This window comes from Apus apus, chromosome 1 (assembly GCF_020740795.1).
Source record: "Apus apus isolate bApuApu2 chromosome 1, bApuApu2.pri.cur, whole genome shotgun sequence".
In the NCBI taxonomy this organism is placed as follows: Eukaryota; Metazoa; Chordata; class Aves; order Apodiformes; family Apodidae; genus Apus; species Apus apus.
The window spans coordinates 80,431,208-80,455,706 of record NC_067282.1 but is presented as its reverse complement, the minus strand read 5'-3'; the positions used below and the strand labels follow the sequence as shown (position 1 = coordinate 80,455,706).

Below are 24,499 nucleotides of genomic sequence, written 5' to 3'. Positions count from 1 at the left end.
AAACAGGTAAGCTGTATATTGTCCCGTGAGCCAAATCTCCCTCTCTCTGGGTGGATGACATCCCTCCTGGGCACACCAGTGCTGTGGTATTCCACTGTACATATGTCCTGGTGTGGAGGACATCTAAAGGTACACATGGAGCAGGTTCCAGGACCTTGGGCAAAAAACTAACCCATTTTTTTTCATTTGTAAGATTCACCAGCAAGAAAAAAATCCTTTTCTCCTGCTTGTTTGCCCCAAGAGAGCTGTGTATGTGGTAAGACTTTGCCCAGGAAAAACCTCTTTCCTCTCAGATGCTGCCACCTCTGGAGTAAACACACAGTAGTGCTTAACTGCTGCCTCCCCCAGCACCAATTTAATGTGGAAGTAACCCCAACCTTTAACTGGAAGCTGGGTCTTCAATGCTCACCTGTTTTGATGGGAGTAGTGCAGTTATTTTAATACTTGAAACATCAGTGTTTAATACACAAACTAATGTAGCAACAGTCATGTATTTGATATATACTTAACCCTTCTTTGTCCATTTGAGAGGAAATACGTTAAAGGAATGTGCCTGACATGTGACGAACTGCTGTCCCATTCAGTTCAAAAAGAGACCATCAAGCACAGTGTTTCTCCTAAAAAAACGTTTTATACAATTAAAATATACATGCTTAGCATTTTACATTAAAGATCATTTAAATACAAAAGCCTGCTTTACTTTATGTAACAATGGCACTCCCAATATGATTTAGTCGTTCTTGGTTTTAAAGACTAGAACTTTTTATACAGGCTTTTCAGCTTTCATATGGGAAGCAGGTCATATGTAGAATACCTGATACACTGATGTACATTAAAAAAGCTAAACAAGTGCTTTAGCTGCAAAAATATATACATATATTTGAAGATGTTACTCAAAGAGCAGATTTAGGATAATTTTAGAATGTAAAATAGTAAGTGCAAGTAGATAGCTTTTTAAAAATTAAATAGTACTGTATAGAACTCCATTTCATACAAAAATAGACATCCATATATTTTATTTCTGTGGCAAATTTAAGGTTCTGTGATTTTATTTGATGGGGATAGATCCTGTCTGAATGCACAACCAGAATAGTTACAGCTTTTGGAAACAAATATCCATCTTTAGCTAACAAACTTTTTAAATAGTTCTAGAAATACATACCCTGAATATACAAATAAGGGAAAAAATTACATATTCAATGAAGTTGATTAATTTAGTGACACTGAAATAAAATAAAGTTACCAGTGATCTAAGGGACTTTGCTTCCACCTCAGGTGTTCACAGCCTTCCAGCCTGTCTGCATTTCCTGCTGTATTTGTCAGTGTTGAGTGAGGAATGTGCTTTTCAAACCTGCAACAACTGCAGTCCTTCAAGGTATGTGGCTCTGTCTCTCAACTGGTATGTAGCAGGCTGGTTGCTTAGTGCTGAACTTGAGGAAAGCACCAGCATGCCAAGGTCTGGACCATTAGTCCAAGTCCTCACCCTTTGGGATAAGATGTACATGCTGTTGATGAGCCACAGTAACTGTAACATGCACTGATGCTGTTCTTGTAAGATTAAGGAAGCATTGAAATGCAGGCTGCTAGCACCTTTGAAAATACACACTGGGTCAATTATTTTCTGAAGGAAGACATGGTTTCAAGACCAAATTACATTGTATTAAATTAATCTATATACATAAAGAGAAAATATCAGAGTTAAAATTGTTACTGCTCTAAATGCAGCTAGCCCTTGTAGAAATCTAGCCTGACCCAGGACCGTTTATTCTGTTGTGATACATGCACATATGGGTCTGTGTTAAAGGTGACCTTCACTGAGAACTCACAATTTCACGGGCTGGAAACAGGACATGGTCAGCAAAACCAGTTCCTGAATCTGGAAATTTGGTACTGTTACAAGAATTGCAAAGGCCTACCAGTAGCATTAGGGGAGTAAAAGTCAGGCTTTCTCTACTGCTCCATTTCACATGCTGAGCTGGTAATTCCAGTTCAAAGTTGTCTTTATGAACAAAATAAATTGCATTTTAGCAAGAGATATGATCTGAACTTCAGGATCACTTGCAGCCTACACAGTTTCACTTGGGACATGAAAGTCCAGCTCCACCTCCTTCAAGCTCATTAGTGCATTCATTCTTCAGTGAGCTTCCATCAGTTTTTGAGAGGAAAATAAAGACAACATTTCTAAAGACCTTTTCAAATATTATCTCTTGCAGTTCATATCCTGCAAAACAAATATAGTCTTTTGCATTTACTTTTAATACATCAGATGACTCTCACAGAAGTGACCTCTACAGAATCAGCTTCCCTGCAGAAAGATAGTCCATCAACCTCTCACCTTCCAGATTTGTGCAAAATTCAGTTGCTTCAGGAGTTGGTGCTTGGTATGAAGGAAAGTAGAGAGGAGGTGCTGCTTAAGGTTCCAGTGGTGTGTGACTTCAGTAGTTTTTTTTTTCCCCTCAAGGTGTTAGTAAGTCACATAAGGTTCATATGTGGTGGGTTTTACAATATTTCAATATCCCATTTTTGTGAATGTTTATCATCCACTGGCTGATTCATAATGATGTGATTCTTGTCATAGTAATTCCCTCCTTAAAAACAAAATCACAAAGAAAACATTTTTAGAAGAACTGCTCAGAAAAGTCTGCATAACCTTGGAAAAGTGTGACTAAGTAGGAAAACTTGCTGAAAAACAGAATTTCACTGGGTTGGGGACTGGTATCTCTTTCAAAGAGTCGCTTGTCAACGTGGGTCTCGAGAAGTTCTGTTAGTTAGGAAGCAGAGTATTCTGGAGTCTCAAATGTACCTTTATGCACAGAAACTGCACCTGTAGAGATTTTGCAGATCCTGAGCTGCTATGTGCCTGGCCTTTCATACTGCTACAGTAGAAATACCAAGATTCACAGGTACCTGTGAGGTTATGTGGTGTAGCATATCCATTTCAACCACAAACTTAGGAAGTCCTTAAAATCAATTTTCTCTCCTTCGAATACAGGTAGCATAGAAACAACAGTCCATTTTTTATCATACCATAAAAAAAAAATCCACTAAAAGAAGTGTTTTAAAGACCTATCAAGTGGTATATTGCCACCTCAGCCTTCACCATTGTATCTCACAGTAACCTAGGCAGCACAGCTTTCTGATACTTAAGAACTACCATTCCTATCACCAGTTGCATTTACCTGTTACGCTTTGTAGTTAACTATTTATGAATTAGTAATGGTGGCTACACTCCTTAGTTCTGGAACCCAGGAATGCTCTAGTAGTTTCAACATCACAGGGCTGAGAGAGAACTCATTATCAGTAAGTTTGAGCTGCAGAGGTCAGATGCATAATGGCCAGTAGGACAGTCATTGAACAGGTTGATGGCTTGATCTGTGGGATGTGCCCTTACCCTGGTCTGTAAACCCTGCAGGGCTATTAGACTATCAATTCATTTACTTAGAACCTTCATCTGAGAAGAGTGCACCATAGAGAGCCCCCCAGCCTCATAACCAGGCACTGCAGTCACTGCCCCACGATGAAGTATGTGTGGGACAGGCATGTTCCAGTGTGGTAGTTATACCAAGATGGATAATTAGAAGGACTAGGTCTTGAGCGATGACAGTTTTAACCACCCTGAAAACATGAGGAATGAGCACTTCTCTCTTTTTGAGCCACACCTACTCCATGGTTGCTCTTCCTTCACTGTTTTGTCCTCTGTAGCTTGCATTTCTGGCCATCAGCACTAGTGAACTCCCCCAAGTAGAACAGTTGATCTGATTAAAATAAACCTCCAGGATCAAAAGACTAAGGTCCCCACCCACCCCACTGTTTCTTGTCCCAGTGGCAAGTAACTGGACATAAACCTAACAGGAAACACAGGATTCAGTAATTAACCTTAAATACAAAAAGAGCTGGAATAAGGCAATTAACCTCAATTGAAAAATGCATGTGAGGGCTACTTGATTTTTTTTCTTTAATTACCTTTAATATCAAGCACCAGTTGGTCACTGAGGTATGAACTGATGGTTCCATCCTCATTGAGCCTCCACTTTTGTCTGTCCTTCCCATGTTCGGTCCAGAGTGCTACTTTGGCCCCTGGCACATCTCTGCCACCAATGACATCCAGACAGGCATTGTTAGCCTAAGGAACAAGAAGAGAAGTGAGATCCAGCCACAAAGACTCGGTTTTGTGACTGACTTGTTTCTGTTTCAAGCACTGAGCGTATCACAGTGACCATACTAGAGTTGGTAGCAAGCCTGGCAAGCAAGTCGGGAATGCACTAGCCAGCAACTGACCAGCTATTTGATCAAAGGTAGTGGTCTTTGTTATTTCAGGTGTCTCTTATGTTAACTGTCAGCTTTTTATATTAACAACAGACTGTCAAGGGCAGCATTAATACAAAAAACATACAGCCTTTCTTCACATGTTACTTTTCAAAGAAATTATTAACTCTTTGGAGATAATGAACTTGCAACTGTAGAAAAGACCAGGTTCCTACTTCCAGGAACATCAGTCCCTTTAGACAGATGTGAAAAGTAGTCCAGCTTGCCAAAGCAGACATATCGAATTTGTCTATGAATAGTAAGAGTTTTGGTTTGAGATGCACAGGAGAGGCCAACAGCTATCCTGGTGTTAATGCTGGCTAAGAGTAAAAGCAAGAATTGAAGGTGAAAGGATAGCAGGTGATGCAACCCACCCACTTCCAGCATCTGTAAACACACCTTGGATTTGAAGAGTCCATGAGAGTAGTGCCAGATCTGGCTACTCTTGCCACTGTATGGGGACACACACACTGATGCTGCCCTTATATCTGCGAGGCTTCCAGCCACCGTCAGGTATTTACCTTGGGCTCGGTTCTTCACTCTGAGGTACACTGCTGGCTGAAAGAGTGGGAAGGAAGGTGAAGAACATCGATGTGAGAAAGCCTACTCTCTATCTTACATCAGCTTTCTGAAGTGTATGTTACATTTCCAGTTCCAGATGAGGATGTTAAATTATTTTTTGTTGGAAATAAATGCATAGGAAAGGCAACCATAAGTGTTTTCCACAAGCAGATGGACAGCTGTAAGCAGCAATGGCAGAGATTTTTTTTTCTTTTAAATGTATGTTTATAGAACTGATTCCTTTGATATGCCAATATCTCTAGTTCAGCACATTTCACTCAGTCCAACATCAGTAAGTGGGCTGTAACTCCACAAGCTTTTTATTCTCAGGATACAAGACTTAGTGAATCCCATATCCAGCAACTTCAGCCTCCATTAACTGAAAGACATGGTAGAGAAATTACACCATTGCTTTTGAACATACATGCCAAATGTGGAACTGATCTGGCAGCCCTTTTTACACAGTTTACTCAAAAAATCACGAGATTCTTTAGGGCTACTACAGGGTTCCAGCTCTTCTTATTAACTGATTTTGGCACAACTGAAGAGCAGTATAAAGGGCAGCTTTGCCAGAACCCCCAGGTCAATCACAGTGTTTTCTTCCAGGAGCTTTGAGCCTCCTGTTTTTCCATGTTGAAACAAACCCTAAGGTAGAGACAGTAAAGCCTCTTTCCCACCAAATATCCATAAACTTAACTTGTACTATTGATTATAGTGTACAGTTGTTATTTACAAGGAAGGGATTTTACTATAAAGTCACTGAGCAAAGTTCTGTCTCATCTTGCATGACTTTCAAATGTTTTGCTTTTTCTTGCACCATCTGTTACACAGGCATTTTGTAATGGAGAAAGAAGGAAGAAATATAAAGTGGTGCAGGTTTATAGCATTACTCCAGTCCTAAAAAAAAGATGAAAATACACCAAATATACCCACAGAAGTGCCAAGCACAGGCAGCTGACTGCACGAGCTCAAGGAAGCCTTCAGTTTGCAGGACTTAAAATATTCACACAAACTCCAAATACCTGAAGTCCCAGCAAAGTAGCTGAAATGGGCTTTGTAACACAACTCACTGTTGCACTGTAAAAAAAGGATGCTGCCAAATACAAAAGCTCTTCAGAAAAAGTGTTTGAGATCACCTCAAATTATTTTCAACATTATTTGCAAAAACAACCAAAATTGGATCCTCTGGTAGTTATCGCTTCCAAAGAATTCCAGAGAGCTGTCAAATTATTAGACAACAAGTCACTGGGGGAGGAAAAAAATCCTTTAATTTTGCAGAGGCAGGGGAGCAGATAATGCATATCTAATGCTAATTATTTTTGTTCATTGCAACACTTCCCTTGTTGAATCTAGTGTTAAAAAACCAGCATTTGTCACTAAGTAGAAACCAGTTTTTCTTTGTGAACCAGAGCTAATGAAAACTTCTCCAGCAGAGTTACTGCTCATGTTCTCTGCCACACTTCCCTGTTCTTTTCTTGTCTCCCCATGATGCTGCTCTCCCACAGCTGCGTGACTGGGCACGCAGCAACATGTGCTTTGAGTGGTTTGGAGCTTATGTGTGTCACTGACTACCAGACGCATCTTGGAAAGGCAGAGAAGCAGAATTGCACCTTCTTTTCCTTGAATGAGGGTCTTGCTTCTCTACCTGCCTTTTGCAAAGCTCCTAAGAACCCTGTGGTTTCAAGACCCGAATCTTTGAATGAGGCTGAATTGGCATTACTTGGGATGAAGCAGAGAGGGAAAACCAAGTGAGACTGCATAAACTTTTCTTCTTTTGGAAATCTAAGCTGCAGCACAGAAAAATTTGCTATTGCTTCCATTTACATGAATTATAAAACAAGCCAGTATAGAACTGCTTTTCTCATTATTACTGTAAATGTAAAAATAGAGCATCTACAGAACATGCTAATGAGCTATTCAGAAAAACAAAACTTGGCTGCAAGAAACTAGGAATTATTTCCCTTTAGGAGCCTAATATAGATCTCACTAACTGCCACTGAAGGAATTTTCTGCTTCAATAATCTTCCAGTAGGTCCTTCTGGCTGTCATAATTTGGCCTGATTTGAAGAATACAATGCCCACCATTATTAGTGCGAGAGCTGATACTTGTGCACAATCCTTGTCCAAAAAAAGAATTTGTCCTCATGCAATTACAGTACCTGCTTCATAGGACGAAGGGAGCCAATTACTTTCCAGCCACTGTGTTCATTCCAGTTTGGAATCTCACTGGGCTCCAGCAGAATCTGCTTTCCTAAAAAATTACATCCTTCATATGCAATCCACCTGGATACAGAAAAGAGAATATGAAAGACGATGTGTTAAGCAGAGCACAACTAAACTACAGGTTTGTGTTCAGCACTGGGCTCTTTTAAAGTCCCCAAACCTCCCCACAGTACTGCTAGTATCAAACCTCTATTACTGTGCCACAAAATGCCATCCATTTCAGTGTAAACTGCTTTCTATCTAAATTAAGATCTGTTTTCTGTTTGTCTGCCTGAGACTTGTGAACTCCATTCTTCCCCCACCCCCGTTTTTTTTCCCCCACAAATGTAAGAAACTGCATGAACCCAGATGGGAATAATGCAAGTTTCAGTGGGCATGAGTTAGGAAACTAGGAATTTGCACACCAGACTGTACTACTTACAGTTTTGCCTGGTTATTCATATTAATTAGGAGAGACCCTTGACCAATTATTTGTTTTGTTGCAGTTAAAGCTTTTTATAGCTATTCCAATTGTCTGAAGGCACATTAAAAAATTTACTCCAAAACCTATACATTGCTGTAGCAGATTTTCCTGTAGGGAATGTATCTGAGCCATGGATGTGGCTGAATCCTTTAACACAGTTACAGCACTGGCACATAAAGATCCCTTGTTATCTAGGCATCTGCTCTGTAAATACTGTGTTGCTGCTTACAAAGGCAGCCTCAGGATCACAGATCGGTTTTGTCAGTATCAATAGGGCATTATTGTGCAGACACTGAACCCTAAATGCTTGACTCATTAACTCAGCTGAACACAAAGCAATTATTGGCTTCCCCACATCACCTGTTCTACAGGTCAGCTGCCAAGAAGACAAGGGATGGCTGCACTCGGAGAGAAAACATCTGCAGACAGTGCTCACAGCACCTGAAATTGACTTTTCCCCATTGCACAGAATTTGGAGGAACTGCTGGCCAGCCCTGCTCAGGACTCCATGGAGGCCAAACCGTGCTAACTCTGAGCTGCCTGGTAGTGAGGCTGTACCACTGTTCCTTCAAACTAAGCCCCCTACCTCCTGACTAACAGGTACTCTGAGCAGCCTGACCACCACTGGGTGTTCCTTACACGTCTACACATTCCTGACTTTTTTCTTGTGATGCTTCCTGTCAAAGTCACTGAGACTTCACTCTTAACTTTGTTCTTTGGGCATCAAAGAGTCTCATTCGAAATGCAGTTTCAAAGCAGACGTTTATAGGAAATGGAGAGAGGAAGGACTGGTATGGTAATAACCATATGAAGCCAGGTTGGCCTTCTGGCATTCGGTGGCACAGACAAAACTCGTCTCAGCTCTCATGCAGACCAGCACCCACTGCTGTGCCATCTTTCTCACACCTTGGAGTACCTCAACCCCCAACCCCCTTTGCCAACCCACAGTCCAGGCTTGTGCCTTTTCTCACTGAGGTGGTCATTTGGCTCAGGAAAGATCCTTACACTGGTATATACACATAAATCTTTGTAATTTATCTAAAGTTGGCAGTGGGCTTTGGGGCAAGGAGCCGAAAAACCTTTAAATCCACCTTCCTGAAATCTTGATCACAGGTAAGGCAAACGAACCCTCTAGGACATCCCACACACTTCTCACAATCACCTGCACCCTCGACCTTTAGGCTACCAATCCATAGTTTGGGATGGGAACAGGCTGTGGAGGTCTGTTTCCTGGGCAGCATTGATGTTATTAATTGAAGTAAGTAATTTTTTATATTTTTTTTTTGGGGGGGGGGAATTACGTAAGAGAGAACAAAGAGACATGTAGAATAAAAACAGAGCTTAGATAACACTGGAACAGCAAGAATTAGAAAAAACCCCACATCTCTAGCAGTCAACAGCCCATCCTTGAGAAACCAGCTTGCAAGACAGATAAAGGGATGGAAGGGAGTAGTTCCCACAACTTATCTTGGTTATAGTTTTAAGCACTAGATGAAAACACTTGACTAATTTTCCTCACTGTATCAACATATCATTAGCATATTAATGTACTATTAGCATACTAAAATACCCACACATGGGCTAGAGGGACCCCTACTAACCAAAAGCCCCCTACTCTCTGAGGATGTGTAGCAAAACTTTTAAGCACTGTCACTTCAAATGGAAGCAAAGAACTGGTCAACCAATCACATACACACGTGACAGAATGTAATTTATGCATGTTTCTGTGTACAAAAGTAACTCATTTTCAAGAAGCTGAGCTAGCTTTATGGAATAGCACCTTGCTCTCTTTTTTTGTGCAGAACTGGCTATTAAAGCAAGTATCTCGACTCTGTGTGTGGATCAGCTTCTTGCACACTGGGTGATGGACCCCGCTTTGGGGACAACAGCATCACAAGAAGCTCAGAGAAATTCCAGCCATTCTGCCTTGACCCTTCCTAGAGAGAAAGAACCAGCTAACCTGGCTGGGATGCTTGGAAATTAACAGGAAGATGGGGAAGGAGCTGGACTGTTCGCCTCACTCTCCCATGCTTTTCTACTATGTCGTCCCAAAGCCATCACCCTTTCCTTATAGCCAGCTGCATAGAATAATAGTTTAGGCTGGAAGGGACCTTGAAGATCATCTAGTTCCAGCTCCCCTGCCAGGGACACCCTCCACTAGACCAGGTTGCTCAAAGACCCATCCAACCTGATCTTGAACACTGCCAGTGATGAGGTAGGCACAACTTCCCTGGGCAGCCTGCTCCAGTGTCTCACCACCCTCACGCTAAATAATTTGTTCCTTATGTCTAACCTAAAACTCCCCTCTTCCAGCTTAGAGCCATTACCCTTTGTTCTATTGCTACATGCCTTGATAAAAAGTCCATCCCCAGCTTTTCTGTAGCTCCTTCAGATCACAGAAGGCCACTATAAGGTCCCCTGGGAGCCTTCACTTCTGCAGGCAAGAAAAACCCCAACTCTCTCAGCCTGTCCTCACCAGGAGATGTACTCCAGCCCTCTGATCATCTTTGTGGCCCTCCTCTGGACATGATCCAACAGCTCGATGTCCTTCCTGTGTTGGGGGCTCCAGAACTGGACACAGTACTCCAGGGGTGTTCTCACAAGAGCAGAGTAGAGGGGCAGAATCACCTCCCTTGACCTGCTGGCCATGCTTCTTTTGATGCAGCCCAGGACATGGTTGGCTTTCTGGTCTGCAAGCACACATTGCCAGCTCATGTTGAGCTTGTCATCAACCAACACAACCAAGTCCTTTTCCTTAGGGCTGTTCTCAATCCATTCTCCATTCAACTTGTATTTGTTCTTGGGATTTACCTGACCCATGCACAGGACCTTGGACTTGGCCTTGTTGAACTTCGTGAGGTTGGCATGGGCCCACCTCTCAGTCCTGTCAAGGTCCCTTGGGATGGCCTCCCTCCCCTCCAGCATGTCAACCACACCACACAGTTTGGTGTCACCAGCAAACTTGCTGAGAGTGGACTCAATTTCACTGTTCATCCAACAAAGATGTTAAACAGCCCTGGTCCCAGTACCAATCCCTGAGGAATGCCACTTGTCACTGATCTTCACTTGGACATCAAGCTGTTGACCACAACTCTTTGAATGCAACCATCCAGCCAATTTCTTATCCACCAAGTGGTCCATCTGTCAAGTCTGTGTCTCTCCAACTTAGAGACAAGGATGCCAAGTGGGATGGTGTCAAATGCTTTGCACAAATCAAGTAGATGACATCAGTTGCTCTTCCCTTATCCACCAATGCTGTTGTCCTGTCCGAAAAGGCCACCAAATTTGTCAGGCATGACATGCCCTTAGTGAAGCCATGTTTCTGTCATCAATTATCATTTTTTTTCCCACATGCCTCAGCAGAGTCTTCGGGGGGATCTGCTCCATGATCTTGCCATGCACAGAGGTGAGGCTGACTGACCTGTAGTTCCCTGGGTCTTTTTTCTCTTGTTAAAAAGGGGGTTGTGTCACTTTTCCAGTTAGTGGGAATGTCACTGGACTGCCACAACTTCACAAGTATGATGGATAGTGGCTTAGCAATTTCATCTGCCAGTCCCCTCAGGCACTGCAGATTAAACTTAACAGGTCCCACAGACTTGTGCACCTTCAGGTTCTTTAGATGGTCTTGAACCTGATCTGACCCTACTTTGTTGGTTTCTCGTTCTCCCAGATCCTGCCTTTGCCTTCTGTGACTTGGGCAGTGTCACTTGAGCACCTGCTGGTGAAGACTGAGGCAAAAAAGTCACGGAGTACCTCAACCTTCTCCATATCCCAAGTAACTAGGTCTCCCATTTCCTTCCAGAGAGGGCCCACATTTTTCCTAGGCTTTCTTTTATCACTGACATACCTCTAGAAGCTCTTCTTTTTACCTTTGATGTCCCTGGCCAGATTTAATTCTGTCAGGGCTTTAGCTTCCCTAATCTGATCCCTGGCTGCTCAGACAATTTCACTGCATTCCTCCCAGGCTATCTTGGTGTCCTTGCTTCCACCTCTGCAGGCTTCCTTTTAGTCTTTTTCATTTGTCCAGGACCTTCTTGTTCATCCATGCAGGCCTCCTGGTGTTTTTGCCTGATTCCTCTCTGTTGGGATGCATCACTCCTGAGCTTGGAGGAGGCTCCAAGTCACTATCCTTGTATAGTGACTAGCTTCCTTGGGCTCCTTGTTCCTCCAGGACTTTATCCCATGGTGCTCCACCAAGCAGGTCCCTGACCTGCTTGCAAGTCTGCTCTCCTGAAGTCCAGGGTAGCAAACTTGCTGTGAACCCTCCTTGCTGCCCTAAGGATCTTGAACTCCACCATTTCTTGGTCCCTGCAGCCAAGGCTGCCCTTTAGCTTCACATTCCCAACCAGCCCCTCCTTGTGGGCAGGAACAAGCCCAGCACAGCACCTCTCCTTATTGGTTCCTCTATCACTTGGAGAAGGAAGTTATCTTTGCATGGGCAAACTGATTAATTTCCACTTCCACATCCCTGATGAGAGGACAGAGACAGCTCATAAAGAGAAGTTCCCCAACAGGGGACACTTCAGTAACACCTCCACAGAGATATGAAGATTTACCCGTGTTCCTCCCAAAGGTGACCCTTACTTCTCCGAACTAGCACAGATCTCAGAAACCATGTATGTGCTGTTCTCAGCCTCAAAGGGCAGGTGGTTGCCACTCTCACCTGGGGCACCTCAAGACAACAGCAGCAGATGATCACTGTGCATGTTAAGCAAGAGCTCAGACGTTAGGGACTAGAACTTATAGTGAATGAGCAAAGCTCTGTGGGGAAGCTTATATTCACTATGGGCCCACAGCTAAAGTCAATTGTCACTGCCTGCTCTTAAAGAAAGGGACGTTCAATCCTTAACCAACCTTTCAAGAAAACTTTTGTGTGAAATTTCTGGGAAAACTTTTGTGTGAAATTTCTGGAAGAAAACACACCACAGTGCTCTGGAACATTAGCTAGGTTAGGTTTGGCCTTTGTACCACTCTCAGAAAATCAGAGGAGTGCTCAGCAGTGTAATCACAGGTATCTGTAGAAGGGTTTTGACTTCTAGGTGGTAACAGACTAGCTGCATTTGAAAAATTCATTTTAAGTCTCTCAACACAGATATACCTAAGCCTACACTAATTCCTTGCTTGATTAGTTCATATTTTGCATGATTTTTTGTCATCCCATAAGAACTCCCAAGAAAATTACAGCCTTGTCTATGTGACAAAGGTAAGGAAAAGGTTAAAAATAAACACAGGAATTGTGTGTAACATTAGAAGAACAACAGCTTCCAGTCAGTCTCAGTTGCAGGATGAGACTTTGCAAGTTATTTGCTGCTGATGTGGCAGCTGAAAACCTGGCTGAGGCAGAACACTTCAGGGTTTCTCAAAAAGGTGAAAGGGGGGAAGATGTGGAAGAGGTTAGAAGGTCACTTCTGCAAGTGTAAACTGGTTTTCACAGAAGACACTGGGTATGTATTCACACTCATGGAGAGGGGTTAAACTACCAACAGAAGCAAATCACTGTTTCAGTGGTCAGGTCTGTCCCAAGCTTCTCTCAGAAGCTGCTGCCTCTTTGGCAGCCGATCAGCACTTCGCTGAACCACTGCAGTGGTTTGTGTTAAATCACTGCACTTTATAGCTGGTATTTTACAGCCAGGTAATAAAGGCAGTCTGAGTTTACCTGTCTTTGTAAGTCAGCAATCAAAACTTATTTACTTTTGGTTCATGGCTTGAACAACAGGCTCTCGTTTGTTACTGTATAGGGATAAAAGGACAGAATTTTTACAGGGGGAAACACATCCTCTGCTCTGAGTTTTTGTTCATTTCGGATCTTGATACAAAAGGTGGGTCCAGCATTCAACCACATTTTAGGAGTCTATGCTGTCTCAAAAGTTGGAAAGTAAAACACATCCCATGAAAAAAACGCAGCAATTGGGAGAAAATGTATGCTCAGTATTAGCTCCTATAATGCAAATCTGACAAGAAGATTTCTTCCATACTTACAATCCACTTCTCACCCACACAGACTGAGTGTAAAAATGCAGGTCCTCATTCAAAACAGAATTGATGGGTTCACTGAAATGCAGCTCTCTGCCCTTGCAGCATTCCAGAGCAAACAGACTGATGGAGGGCTCAGCAAAAACCTGAAGAGAAAAATAAAGTTTTACTAGGAACAGCCTAACTTCTGCTGTTAGGTATTATGCACACTTTTACCACTTCAGTTTAATTTCCACATGCTTTTGTGTTAGATCATGCTCCCTCAGCAAATGTAACAGCAAGGAAAAACCAAAACGTACATCCACCAACAAAGCACACAGAGCTGAAACATACTGGATTCATCAGTGGCTCTGTCATCAGAATATAGTGCCCCACTGACACAGGCCAGACACAGGGAGCAGCTTCAAGATGCAGAGAGGCCTCTGCACTTGAAAAATCTCTTTTTGATCGTATCTGTATCATCGGGGCCTTGTTTCCTTTTCATAAATCCAGTTTATTTATTGATGGAACAGGTTACAGTAGTAGTTTTCATGGTGATCTGCAGATTGCATAGAAAATAGTGTGGCAAATCACAAGTCCATTGTCCACAGACTTCAACTAGTAGTGGTTCACTGGAAAAATCTCGGGGATCTATAAATTCAAAAAGGTTAAAAACGTCAGAACTTAAAAAGTTCTCAATGCTTTTAATAGACATCCCTATTTTTCTTCAGACAATCCTGAAGAAAGAGCATAATTAGCAACCCCTTCAATCTCATGTAGAATGGAAACATTTTTCACTTAATGTCCTTTTCTACAGTTGCGAGATTGCCTACGAAAGCAAGTTAAAAGATTAGTTTGCATGAAAATGTGGTACAGCTGTAGGATCAGCAGAAAAGCATAAAGAGAACAGATTTAAATACACAAAGTCTGTGCTTTAGTACAAAGAACACTTGTACAGTTTTCCAGCATTTTTAACCTAAAATCATAAGGGAAGTATCGTGACCAAAATCATAAGCACCTGCAGTTTCTATCATGATGTAGTCAGTAGTGGAAGAGGGAAAAAGTCTGATTAACTGATCAAATTAGCCATCTCTCCAGGGAAGTCACCCTGTTCTTAGGAGATGGTACCCTGAGATAGCCAGCCCAGGCAAAAGGTAGGATTTCTTCTGCAGCAAAGACATGGCCTCAGGTGGAATGAATGAAACAAAATCTTGAATTAATGTTGACAGAAGCACCGAGTAATTAAGAGAACTTCACTTTCATGTTTGAAGAGGCACATATATTGCAATGAAGTGTCTCTGAAGAGCTCTGTGGTGATTCAGGACTTACAAATTTACTGGCACTGACTCAGTGCACTTGGCATGTAGCTGGTTGTTCAAATCTTGCCTTGGAGAAATTGCTTTCCTCTGCTGATGAGTGCAGGGACAATGTAAGTCACGCAACGCTGCACAGACAGGGAGTTTGCTAGACATTTCACAGAACCTGGGATCATCCACCCACAGAGATTTTTAAAGCCCACTGCATGCCTTAAAAAGTAATGTTGTGAAACAAAAAGAAATCAAGGCCCATAATGTTTTGATTTTGGCATGTCAGTTCTTCCCACTTGCCTTCTGCTGCACGAGGTGGGTCAGATTTACAGTGTTTAAAGGTTTACGTTGAGATCTAGACCAGCAGACCTAGAGCAGGCAGCTACTTCTCAGGTTGCTTTGCTCAGCAAGGCAATATCATCACATGCCAGTTTGCAAGAGCCTGGTCCCCTGACACCTGAGTGGAGACCAGAAGCCATGTCCAGAACAGGTTCAACAGGGAAAATTTTCACAAGTGCATTAGTAAGCATGGGAAACACCATTTGGCGTCCTTGTTATTAGACATTGTAGCCAAAGCCTACTATTTATCCTGCTGTTGCAATATTCAATATGTGAAGAGACAGGGATGCTGTACTAGATGGACAAGTCATCCAATCCAGCATATCCATTTATACAACAGGAATCTGAAATCAGCAAACTGGGGGAGTCAATTAAAACGACTCTAGCTCTCATGTGGTTGTGACTGTTGGAACATAATGGGCCTGAGAAAGCCCTGTCAGGTTGCACAGAGTCCCAGCCTGTCGGTACAAAGCAGACATTGCATCCATCTCATACACACACAGCCATCACAAGGACTGTTACCACCTTTCCAGTGAGACCTTAGAAGGACTCCACTGATCCTGGCATAGACGTGAAGCACAGAAAAAGAAAACATGCTGCTGTCTCAAACACTGAAGCTCTCATATTTCCATAACCATATATAGAGCAATGAGCTGATTACTCACTTTATATATACCATTTTATACCAACAGCTGGCAGCAGTGACTTGGCCTGGCTTTTTTCTCTGACTTTGTTTTCATAGCTCCATGGAAACTACCAACAGTAAAAAACAAAGTTTTGAGGCTATGCTGTTACAAAGGCATCTTGCTCCCATCCCTCCTTGCAGAATGCTGAGGTGTACTTTCACCCATTATAAGGCTGAAGTCATCATGGATAGAAAAAGTGTGAGATTGACAGGATTAGCTCTCTTCTACCACAGCCAAATCCTGACAGGCCAGAAAGGAACAGGGCTATCTGAGAGCCACAGGAAGGGAACTGGGCAGAGAATACAAGAGGTGACAACCTCAGATTGTGGTGTTGCTTTAGGTGGACCCCAGGTCTCAATCTCAAAAGGTGAGCTAAAGACACCTACGTTTACCCACGACTGGCAAGTCATTCCCATGTCTAGGTCAGGATTACCTTAGCTTCCTTCCATAGTTATTTCCGCATGAATGACAAAGCAAGAAAGAATTACTTAACCTGATCTTTGTGTATTAAATAACTTAAGTGCCTTGCTTAAACCAGCACCAATACATTTTCAAGAGGTTTTGCTTGACTTGTTTTTTAATGCCAGTGTCCAGGGAGAAATTTGAAGAGTTTTAATATAGTCAAGAGGCCAGTGATTAAGGAAGGCTATATCTACATAGCGTTTCAAGATACAAGCAGCCTTGTGAACAGTTAAATACAGTGATATTCTTTACTTAACAGGTGTGGTAGACTATGGCTAATACAGCACGTGATGCCATGAAAATGACACAGCTTTTTCCCTCCCCACAATGTGGATTCAGTGGCTGAAAAGTAAACCATGGAAATCAACACATTAAAAATCTTGCACAGTTCAACTCTGCTCAGACTTTGCCCTCAATGACTTCCACCCTTTTTTAAGGGGGAGAAGCTGTGCACCACAAATTTCTCCCAATTCAGAACAGAATTTTATACTTTACCAGTTCAGAAAAAAATGCAATCCAAGCCTCAAGTATTTGATATCAAAGATCAGTGCAAGATGAGCTTTCTTTCAAATGCCCTTTGTTTGCAAGCTAATGCTGAGGTGCTTCACCTACAGAATAGGAGGAGCACACAGACATGAAGAAGCTAACAAAAAGGTGCTACAACTGAAAACCAAGTGCAGAAATCAAATTGCACACAAGTTTATAATAAAAACAACTATAGCTTTAGCTACACATAACATATGGGTAATTTTTCATTACGAATTTTTGTGAAAATTATTACTAATAAAGCCCTTTTGAGAAGTGCATACCCCAAAACATTTTTCCTTCCACCTTTTCTTTTTGCAAACTTGGAATTTGCAGATTTTCACAGGAAAGCCTAATAAAGCTGAAGAAAGAAAAGACTAAAGCATGACTGCAATCCAGTCACAGCAAAGGTTGGTGCATTTCCCCACTTCGCATCCCGCTGACCTGTTGTTATGCAAACAGCATTTGCCAGAGTCTTAACTGGAGGAGGCTCCACAGCTGTATTTCACCACCTTGGAAAAATCTTTACTCTTCAGTAACTTGGCTACTCTTCAGTACTCTTGGCTAACTCATCATTTACAAATGCCTTTACTGAAGCTGCGCTCACCTGGCTACTGCCTCCAGTGTGGGAAGGACGCCTGGCTGAGGGAGAGGAACATAGAGCTGCACAATGGTAACACCCATGTGTCCAGTCCCAGCAAAATGACTCATTGCCTGATTAATTTTCATATCTAATTTCATTATTTGCCTCACAAGAATGCTGGGGAGATTAGTTAACACCTGTATTTAACTTAAACATAGAAATACAGGAACTATCACGATTGATAAGAGCAAGAATAAGGAATGCCTTAAAAGGAAAAAAAAACCACAAACAGGTTGCACAATCTAAAACCCAGATCTCATTTTTGTTTCTAGAAATTGGTTTAACTTTAGGGCTGAAGTTAGCATCTGAAAAAACCAATTGCTTACTGAAAAAATGCTGGATACTCTTGTCCATGCAAGTCAGACCAAATAATACAGGGAGTTTAATAAAACAAGATGCCTGAGAAAAAGCAGCACTAGACCTGAACTTCCCTTTTTAAGAACCTCTTGTAAAGGTTTCTATCCCAAAAGAGTAACAACTTCAAGAAATGAACAGCGGGCAAATGCCCTAATATGCTACTATGGCCCTACAAATGGTCCAGCTGACTCTACCTGCTCTCTCTTGCCACCAGGTGAGTGGCCCACACTTTCCCTCTCATGAATTCATGGCAAAGCAAAAGGCAAGTCCTTGCTGACACAGACACCTGCACTGCAGCAGCAAATGCAGCTGCTCTTAACCTGTGCTATGCTTTCACCTGCCTGCAGAGTGGATATTGTCAACAATACCAGCAAATTTAATCAACGCACTTTTCTAAAAGAGTGCGTTGGGATTTTTAGATGAAAAGAGATGCTGAGAGGCAAGTTACATTAGTTCCATTGCTCCTACCACTACTACAAGGATGTGTATCCTTCCCATGTTAAGTCATGTAAATTCCTGTTCAGTTAAAGAACTACACTCCTGTGAGATATATTTTCTAGCATATCTTCCCCACGTATAAAATAGTACATTAGAAAGGCTCATTGGTCTTTCAGAAGCATTCCCTTTTTCAGAAGGGAAGAGGCCATGTAACACATCTCTATTCAATATGCAATCTAGATTAACACATGGTTATTGCAGCACTATTTTTCCTCCCAGAATACCAAAAACAAAGGACATTATTACCTCATTATCAAAGTACAGATGTGCTTTGTGCCTTCTTTGTAACCTCTCATTAACCTATAGCTTTTCCTAAAAGTTCCCAGAAGGACAAAACACTCCAGTCTGAATTTGAGCAAAACAGAACAGCAGAGAAAGAATACAGATAGGACCTCCTAAAGGTTTAGCTTGAGTATTATATGCCTCAGAGATAAAGCCAAAATGGGAAAAAAGTTCCTGCGAATACAGGAACCCCTTCTCTACTCTCCTTACAAACCTACCTAACTTTTTTGCTACTTCCTGAACAAACAGTAGAGGAAACTGGTTGCAAAGATGTGCTTAATTCCTCTGTGACTCCAGTGCATAATAAAATGAGGAAATAACCAAACTGCAACCATGTTAATTTTCATTTCTTGAGAAACGGGGAGTGTGTGTACGGAGAGGGTGGAGGTAGCATGCTGCACTTAAATGATGACAACTTCACTTTTCAGCAAAGAACCCATAAAACTTCCCTCCCAGAGTTAAAGGTTAGAACAAAAACTAGCCAACCTAAAATACTATCATGACACTGAAGAAATCAGACTATCACTAGTCTGAGCCTCTTTTCTTATCCAAATTAATTTTCCATTGCTCTGAAAGTTTTGGGTTTCTTCTATTTTAATTGGGCAAACCCAGTGATTTCGAATGAGAATTTTCATTTGGTTATGTAGTGAAGTTCTTAAATGTTTCTGGCAATTTCCCAACTAAAACTTCAAAATTTTACTTTACCAAAAAAAAAAAAATATTCCTTTTTTTTCCCCCCATTTAGAACATTCGCTATATTTGTTTGCATATCATTTCCTTGCATCAAAGCTGCATTTTGCAGAGAGCAAACTATTCCCTCATATCCTTTCCTTATTTTCAATTGGTTGATATATTTAAAAAAAAACAAACCTCAGTCAAGGCTTTGCACAAGGCTTTCTTCTTACCTGTTTCATAGAGATTAAGGCATTACTGTTACCTCACTCAGTCACAAAAATCCCAGCTTACAGTGGGATCCTTACTGTAACTAACAATTTACTATGTTGTTCCATCAAGTCACAAAAGCATGTCCATTCCATGCAGTACTACAAATAGGTAACTTTGCTCCTCAAATTCTCCCTCCAAAATGGAAAGCCTAAAAATCTTGTGGCAGCTGACAACATCCGAAACTCCCCTTCAAAACTGTTACAGATTTTAAGTGAAAACTCAGGGTTTCATTGAGGGTATTGGCTACATGCAATAGCAGAACCATTACTTGACATTCCTTTTAGCTACCAGAACAGACAAGAACAGAAAGAGCATCCTGATTCAGGATCAAATGCAGAAACCAGTGTGGATGCCCAGCCAAGCTGCACACTCAGCAGGTGTCAGTGGCCTGTGCTGACTGCTATCGTTCACAGCTACTTTGGAGTTAACCCCACACAAAGAATCTATATTCTTTGATACATCCTGCAGACAAAGGCCCAGAGTTGGGCCTTCGCTCATCTGTACAACATCAAAGCAACATACAGTTACTTAACATTATGATATCACAAATCAGAAAGGGAATACCCAGACCCCATGTCCCCATTTTGTGCAGCTGATTTTTTCTCCTATCCCAGAGGACTCACTAAAACAATCTACTTTTGAAATGCATATCTGGACCACACCTAAACCAGTAATTGGACTTGGACTGTTTTCAAAGGCTGGTAATGAGCTAGCCTCATGAGTCCTTTGTACTGCTGAAAGTATTTTCCCCCCCGCTGCCAGTGCCACACATGAGATGCTGCTTCTAGTCAACATCTGGGATGCAGAAACCTCACACACTGAAGCAATACATGGCTCTCCTGCCATGTGAGAGTCCTTCCAACAGTTACACTTGCAGCAAATAGATGTTACTTAAAGGAGACCTGAAGACAATGCACATTGAGGGCTTGGTGTTGGGGTTGAACATTCTCCTTCCTCTTACACATGAGCTATCGAGATACACACTGTAGGTCTTAAATTGGGCGGGTATTTAAAGCTGAACAATGGAAGGGGTTCCCAATGCCACAACTGAATTCAATAAAGCTATACAACAATTACACTTGGGAATACGCCTGTTGCCGTCTTGAATGAGCTAATAGCAACATCTTGTAATAAAAAGGGCTCTGTTCCAAAACCAGTGCATTGTGGACAATGCACAGAATTAGCTCCGGCTGTTTCTGACCACTGACCCACCTCACTGCTGCCTGCATCACAGCACATCTGTGCTACACAAAGTCTGAGCTGTCCTCTGCCATCAGTGCATGCAGCACGTTAGGGGCTGAGAAGGGCACTGCTACTTGTGAAACAGCTGTGCTTCAACTGTACTTTATGCTGTTTAGTGCCTCCATTTTGGGAAATACAAGGGCTCCTATTTGCAAGAGAGGAACTGAACTGAGAGGTGTAAGCCACAAAGCACAGGAAGATGTGTTAGCTTCCCACACACAGCCTGCCAAAGACACTTCTGCCAGGGCTTGCCCCTCAGGGAGGGCTGCCAGTAGCTTCCTACTATGCCAAACTGCAGAATTGCTTCCCTGTCAAATTACAGGCTGAGGGATTTGGATGAGACCTACCACTTCATGTCAAAACTTCATTCTGCATTAGCAGAGAGAGTCCAAAAGCCTAATGCAAAACAGAGACCTTTAATCTGAAAACCAGGCTCTGACCAGGTGGGAAGCTACAGCTCTACTACAATCACTGCATCTGTGTAACCTAGTGACCAGCTCTCAACCTTGAGCTGTACATCCTCCTCACACGTCCACGGCTTTTGGTGCTAGAGTGTTTTTTTCTGTTTGTTTGTTTTATAAAAATGTGTTAATAAATAGGAAAAAAAAAAGAACTCCTAACACTTGAAGAAAACTGAATTGAATAATCTTTAAAGTGTAGTTTCATAAGAGTTACATTAAAGGGCACAGATCATATAGACTGAGTTTGTGTGTTCTGCATCAGGGAAGGAGGAAGAGTTTTGCAGAAGTTGGTCAGTGCTGGAGGGCAGTGGGCAGAGCAGCCACTTGCTTCCCTTTAACTGACAGCATTATGGTCAGCTTATCTTGGATGAAGTCACATAGGAGCATATTGATATATGGGATAAAGGCACAGATGTGACAGCAAAACTCCAGGAGGCTTATGTCCTGCACGTATAAGATTACAAGAAGATGTACCTATGTACCTATACAAGAAGGCTGTATCTATGTTGTGCTGGGCAGTACAATGTATTCTGATTTCCTGGCCATAAAGGACCTCATATCTCACCTTACTGCTACAGTACGTCACTTGACTGCAAGATGTGTGCTTGGGTGGGCAAAACCAACATGACCTGCAAGTCACATGAAGACTATGTGTGCATGTCATAAGCACTTGTCCTGTATCTCAAAAGGCACCAAGGCAACGGATGACCACACGCACTTTGAACTGGACTATTTGGTGTGTTGTACACAGCCCACAGGACACTTGTGTGGTATATTATGCCACTTTACTGACCCATGATTTGAGGTGCCATTAGGTGGTGAAAATGTTTTTTCTGTTTCTGTAAAATAGTAAATGAAACAGCATTATGGCAAGTATATGCTACCTTATTATTTCAATTTTCATGTCTTCTGCTTGTACTTTGCTTTAAGATTGAACCTTGCCTGTAGGCCTAATAAAAGAAGCCCTGTATGCTTAGACAGCATGACAAAATCAGTGTCTCACTGGGTACTAAGCTTGCCAAGCTGTATTATAAAGTCCAGTCAAAGAAAAACCAACCAATGCAACTTGTAAAAAAAGACAGCAACTCTGAGCCCAGAACACCCAAGAGCGTGTGCTGACAAGTGACCACATGCATGTGTGCATGCAGCCTGGCTTGTTCCTAACCCAAAAACTCCCATAAGCCAGAAAAACAAACTTCACTCCTTCCCTGAGTGGGAGTTTGTTTATCACAAGTACTTGCTTCAGACATCTGACTAGGAAAAGAGTTCCAAAGTGTTATTTTTCTTCAATAAAGTTCTTACGTATTGAATAGGCTTGAGGGATTTGATTGTAGCAGTCGGGCAGCCACAGGAACTGAGGTCAACATAGAGGCCTTCTTCCAGCACACAGTGATTGTCAGTGATTTCCCCTTGGTAATACAGGAGCCAACTACAAGATTAATGTAACAAAAGAGATTAGCTGCTCTAGCTGCTTATTAACAAAAAGTTTTTTTTCAAGATTTAATATTTGCTAAGGAAATAAGGAATAAAAAAACGTAATTGTTTGTTCTTGTTAAGCTTAAAAGGTGACTTGAAAGGCTATTTGACAAAGTAACCAAAGCAGGAAAATCAAATTGTGTGAAATTTCGCTTCAGAGTCACGAGATGTGAGTGGAATGCAGACACTTCTATTGTACCAAGTTTTCAAAATCTGGAATAAATTCTAATTTGAGTTAAAAAGAGTCACAGTAACTGTGCAAACTTTCCACAGGGGAAGCAAAATGCATACTACCCAAACCAATGACAGGATGACAGTTACTGAGATACATTGCAAGACAAAGGGTCTAAGACATGATGAAATACGATGGGCATGTGTTATGCACTTTCAGCCTTCTGAAACTTGGTAACATTTAAAAAAAAGTTCGTATTACTTAAAATGGTGGCATGTAAAACAACAGACTTACCATCCCCGAAGAACCTTAAAAGAACATGGTATGAATGATGGAAAATCAGAAACTTCTGCTGTGAAATCTATACATGCTCCTTGGAAATGTGTATTACTGAAAGCTTTGAGCTACAAGAACAAAAAACAAAACCAATGACTAGAAGGAAAATGAACAGATTATCATTAATGCAAACAGAGACAGCTGTGGTCTTAGAGAAGTACCCATTCAGTTTACAAAGATACATTAAAGAGAATGAATTATCATTTAAGGAGTCTTTTATATTTCTACAGCTGCTTTATTATTAGAAAGATTATGTGGGTTTTTTTTGTCTCTGGGCCCGGTAACAGGATGCTTCCCAGTGATGCTAAGACAGTGGAATCAAGTATAAGTTCAGCTGCAGCTGAAGAGGGCCCAGAGAAAAAGAGAAGGCTAGGACTGAAGGACATTATCTTCCATCCAAAGTATCCCTGAACTGCAGCTAACTCTTGCTATACAGCTCAGCAATTCAGTGTTCAAAACAGGACAGGGAAGCGCTGGCCAAAAGATACAGGCCTACTGCTGCCAAAATGCCTTGAAATCTTCTGTGACCACAGTGATGACAGGTGGTTTCCCACTTTAAAACTAGCAGGAGAAATTCTGGGGGAAGTGGGTATAGCCTGGTAGACACACAAGTTCACCTTGGCTGTTTTTATATGTCATGGCGAAGAACTTCAAGCCACGCTGAACCATACCCCACCTGTAAGATGTGATCAGCTCACCCTGAAAAAGCAATAAGGTTGAAAGTGCTGCAGTAAAAGAAAAAAAAAAGGTGGGGGGGGAAGGGGAAGGGAAAACCAAAAGGAGAGGGGGGGAAAAAAAAAATGACACAGTCTATGATCTATAGCAAAGTTGCCTAGAATTCAGTACTGTCAGGCTGCCAGTGTGTAACTGAGGTGAGTTTCACTTTAAAGCCTGAAAGAGAGACTGGAAAAGAATGAGAAATTCAACTGTATCAAGAAAACAGCTCATATTGGGTAATGGAAGAAAAACACGATGGCTGTTGCAAGAGCTGCTTCCCCCTTCCTGCCCCAAATTGGCCTAACTTACTGCCAAATAAAAGAAATCTAGTGTTTTTGCCAGTACAGAGTGAGAAGGCCAAATACAAGTATCAGCAAATGATTTTATGGAAAAGCTCAGTCTGTGTTTTAAAAAGAATTGAATAGGTCTCCTGTTAGAAAAAACAAGAATAGCTTAACCTGGCCTTGCATGCTGTAACTGCAAATTGAAGAACACAAATCAGCCATAATATAATGAATAATGTGCAACTGATTTTTCTGTAAATATA

At 41.8% G+C, this 24,499-nt stretch overlaps 1 protein-coding gene across 2 annotated transcripts in view; it reads right to left on the bottom strand.

The window, feature by feature from the left end:
- Positions 1 to 611: 611 nt before the first annotated feature.
- Positions 612 to 24,499, bottom strand: part of CRYBG3 (crystallin beta-gamma domain containing 3) — a 99,402-nt gene continuing 75,514 nt past the window's right edge. The window contains exons 16-22 of one of the 2 annotated variants that reach the window (XM_051608926.1): positions 23,194 to 23,303; positions 22,554 to 22,680; positions 13,532 to 13,671; positions 7,026 to 7,149; positions 4,705 to 4,863; positions 3,964 to 4,123; positions 612 to 2,588 (exon numbers count right to left, since the gene is read on the bottom strand). In XM_051608926.1, coding sequence (XP_051464886.1) covers positions 2,500 to 2,588; positions 3,964 to 4,123; positions 4,705 to 4,863; positions 7,026 to 7,149; positions 13,532 to 13,671; positions 22,554 to 22,680; positions 23,194 to 23,303 — 909 coding nt within the window. In that variant the 3' untranslated portion in view covers positions 612 to 2,499. Of the gene's footprint in view, positions 2,589 to 3,963; positions 4,124 to 4,704; positions 4,864 to 7,025; positions 7,150 to 13,531; positions 13,672 to 15,815; positions 15,904 to 22,553; positions 22,681 to 23,193; positions 23,304 to 24,499 lie in introns of those variants that run through there. The other variant, XM_051608927.1, reaches the window with a different exon arrangement.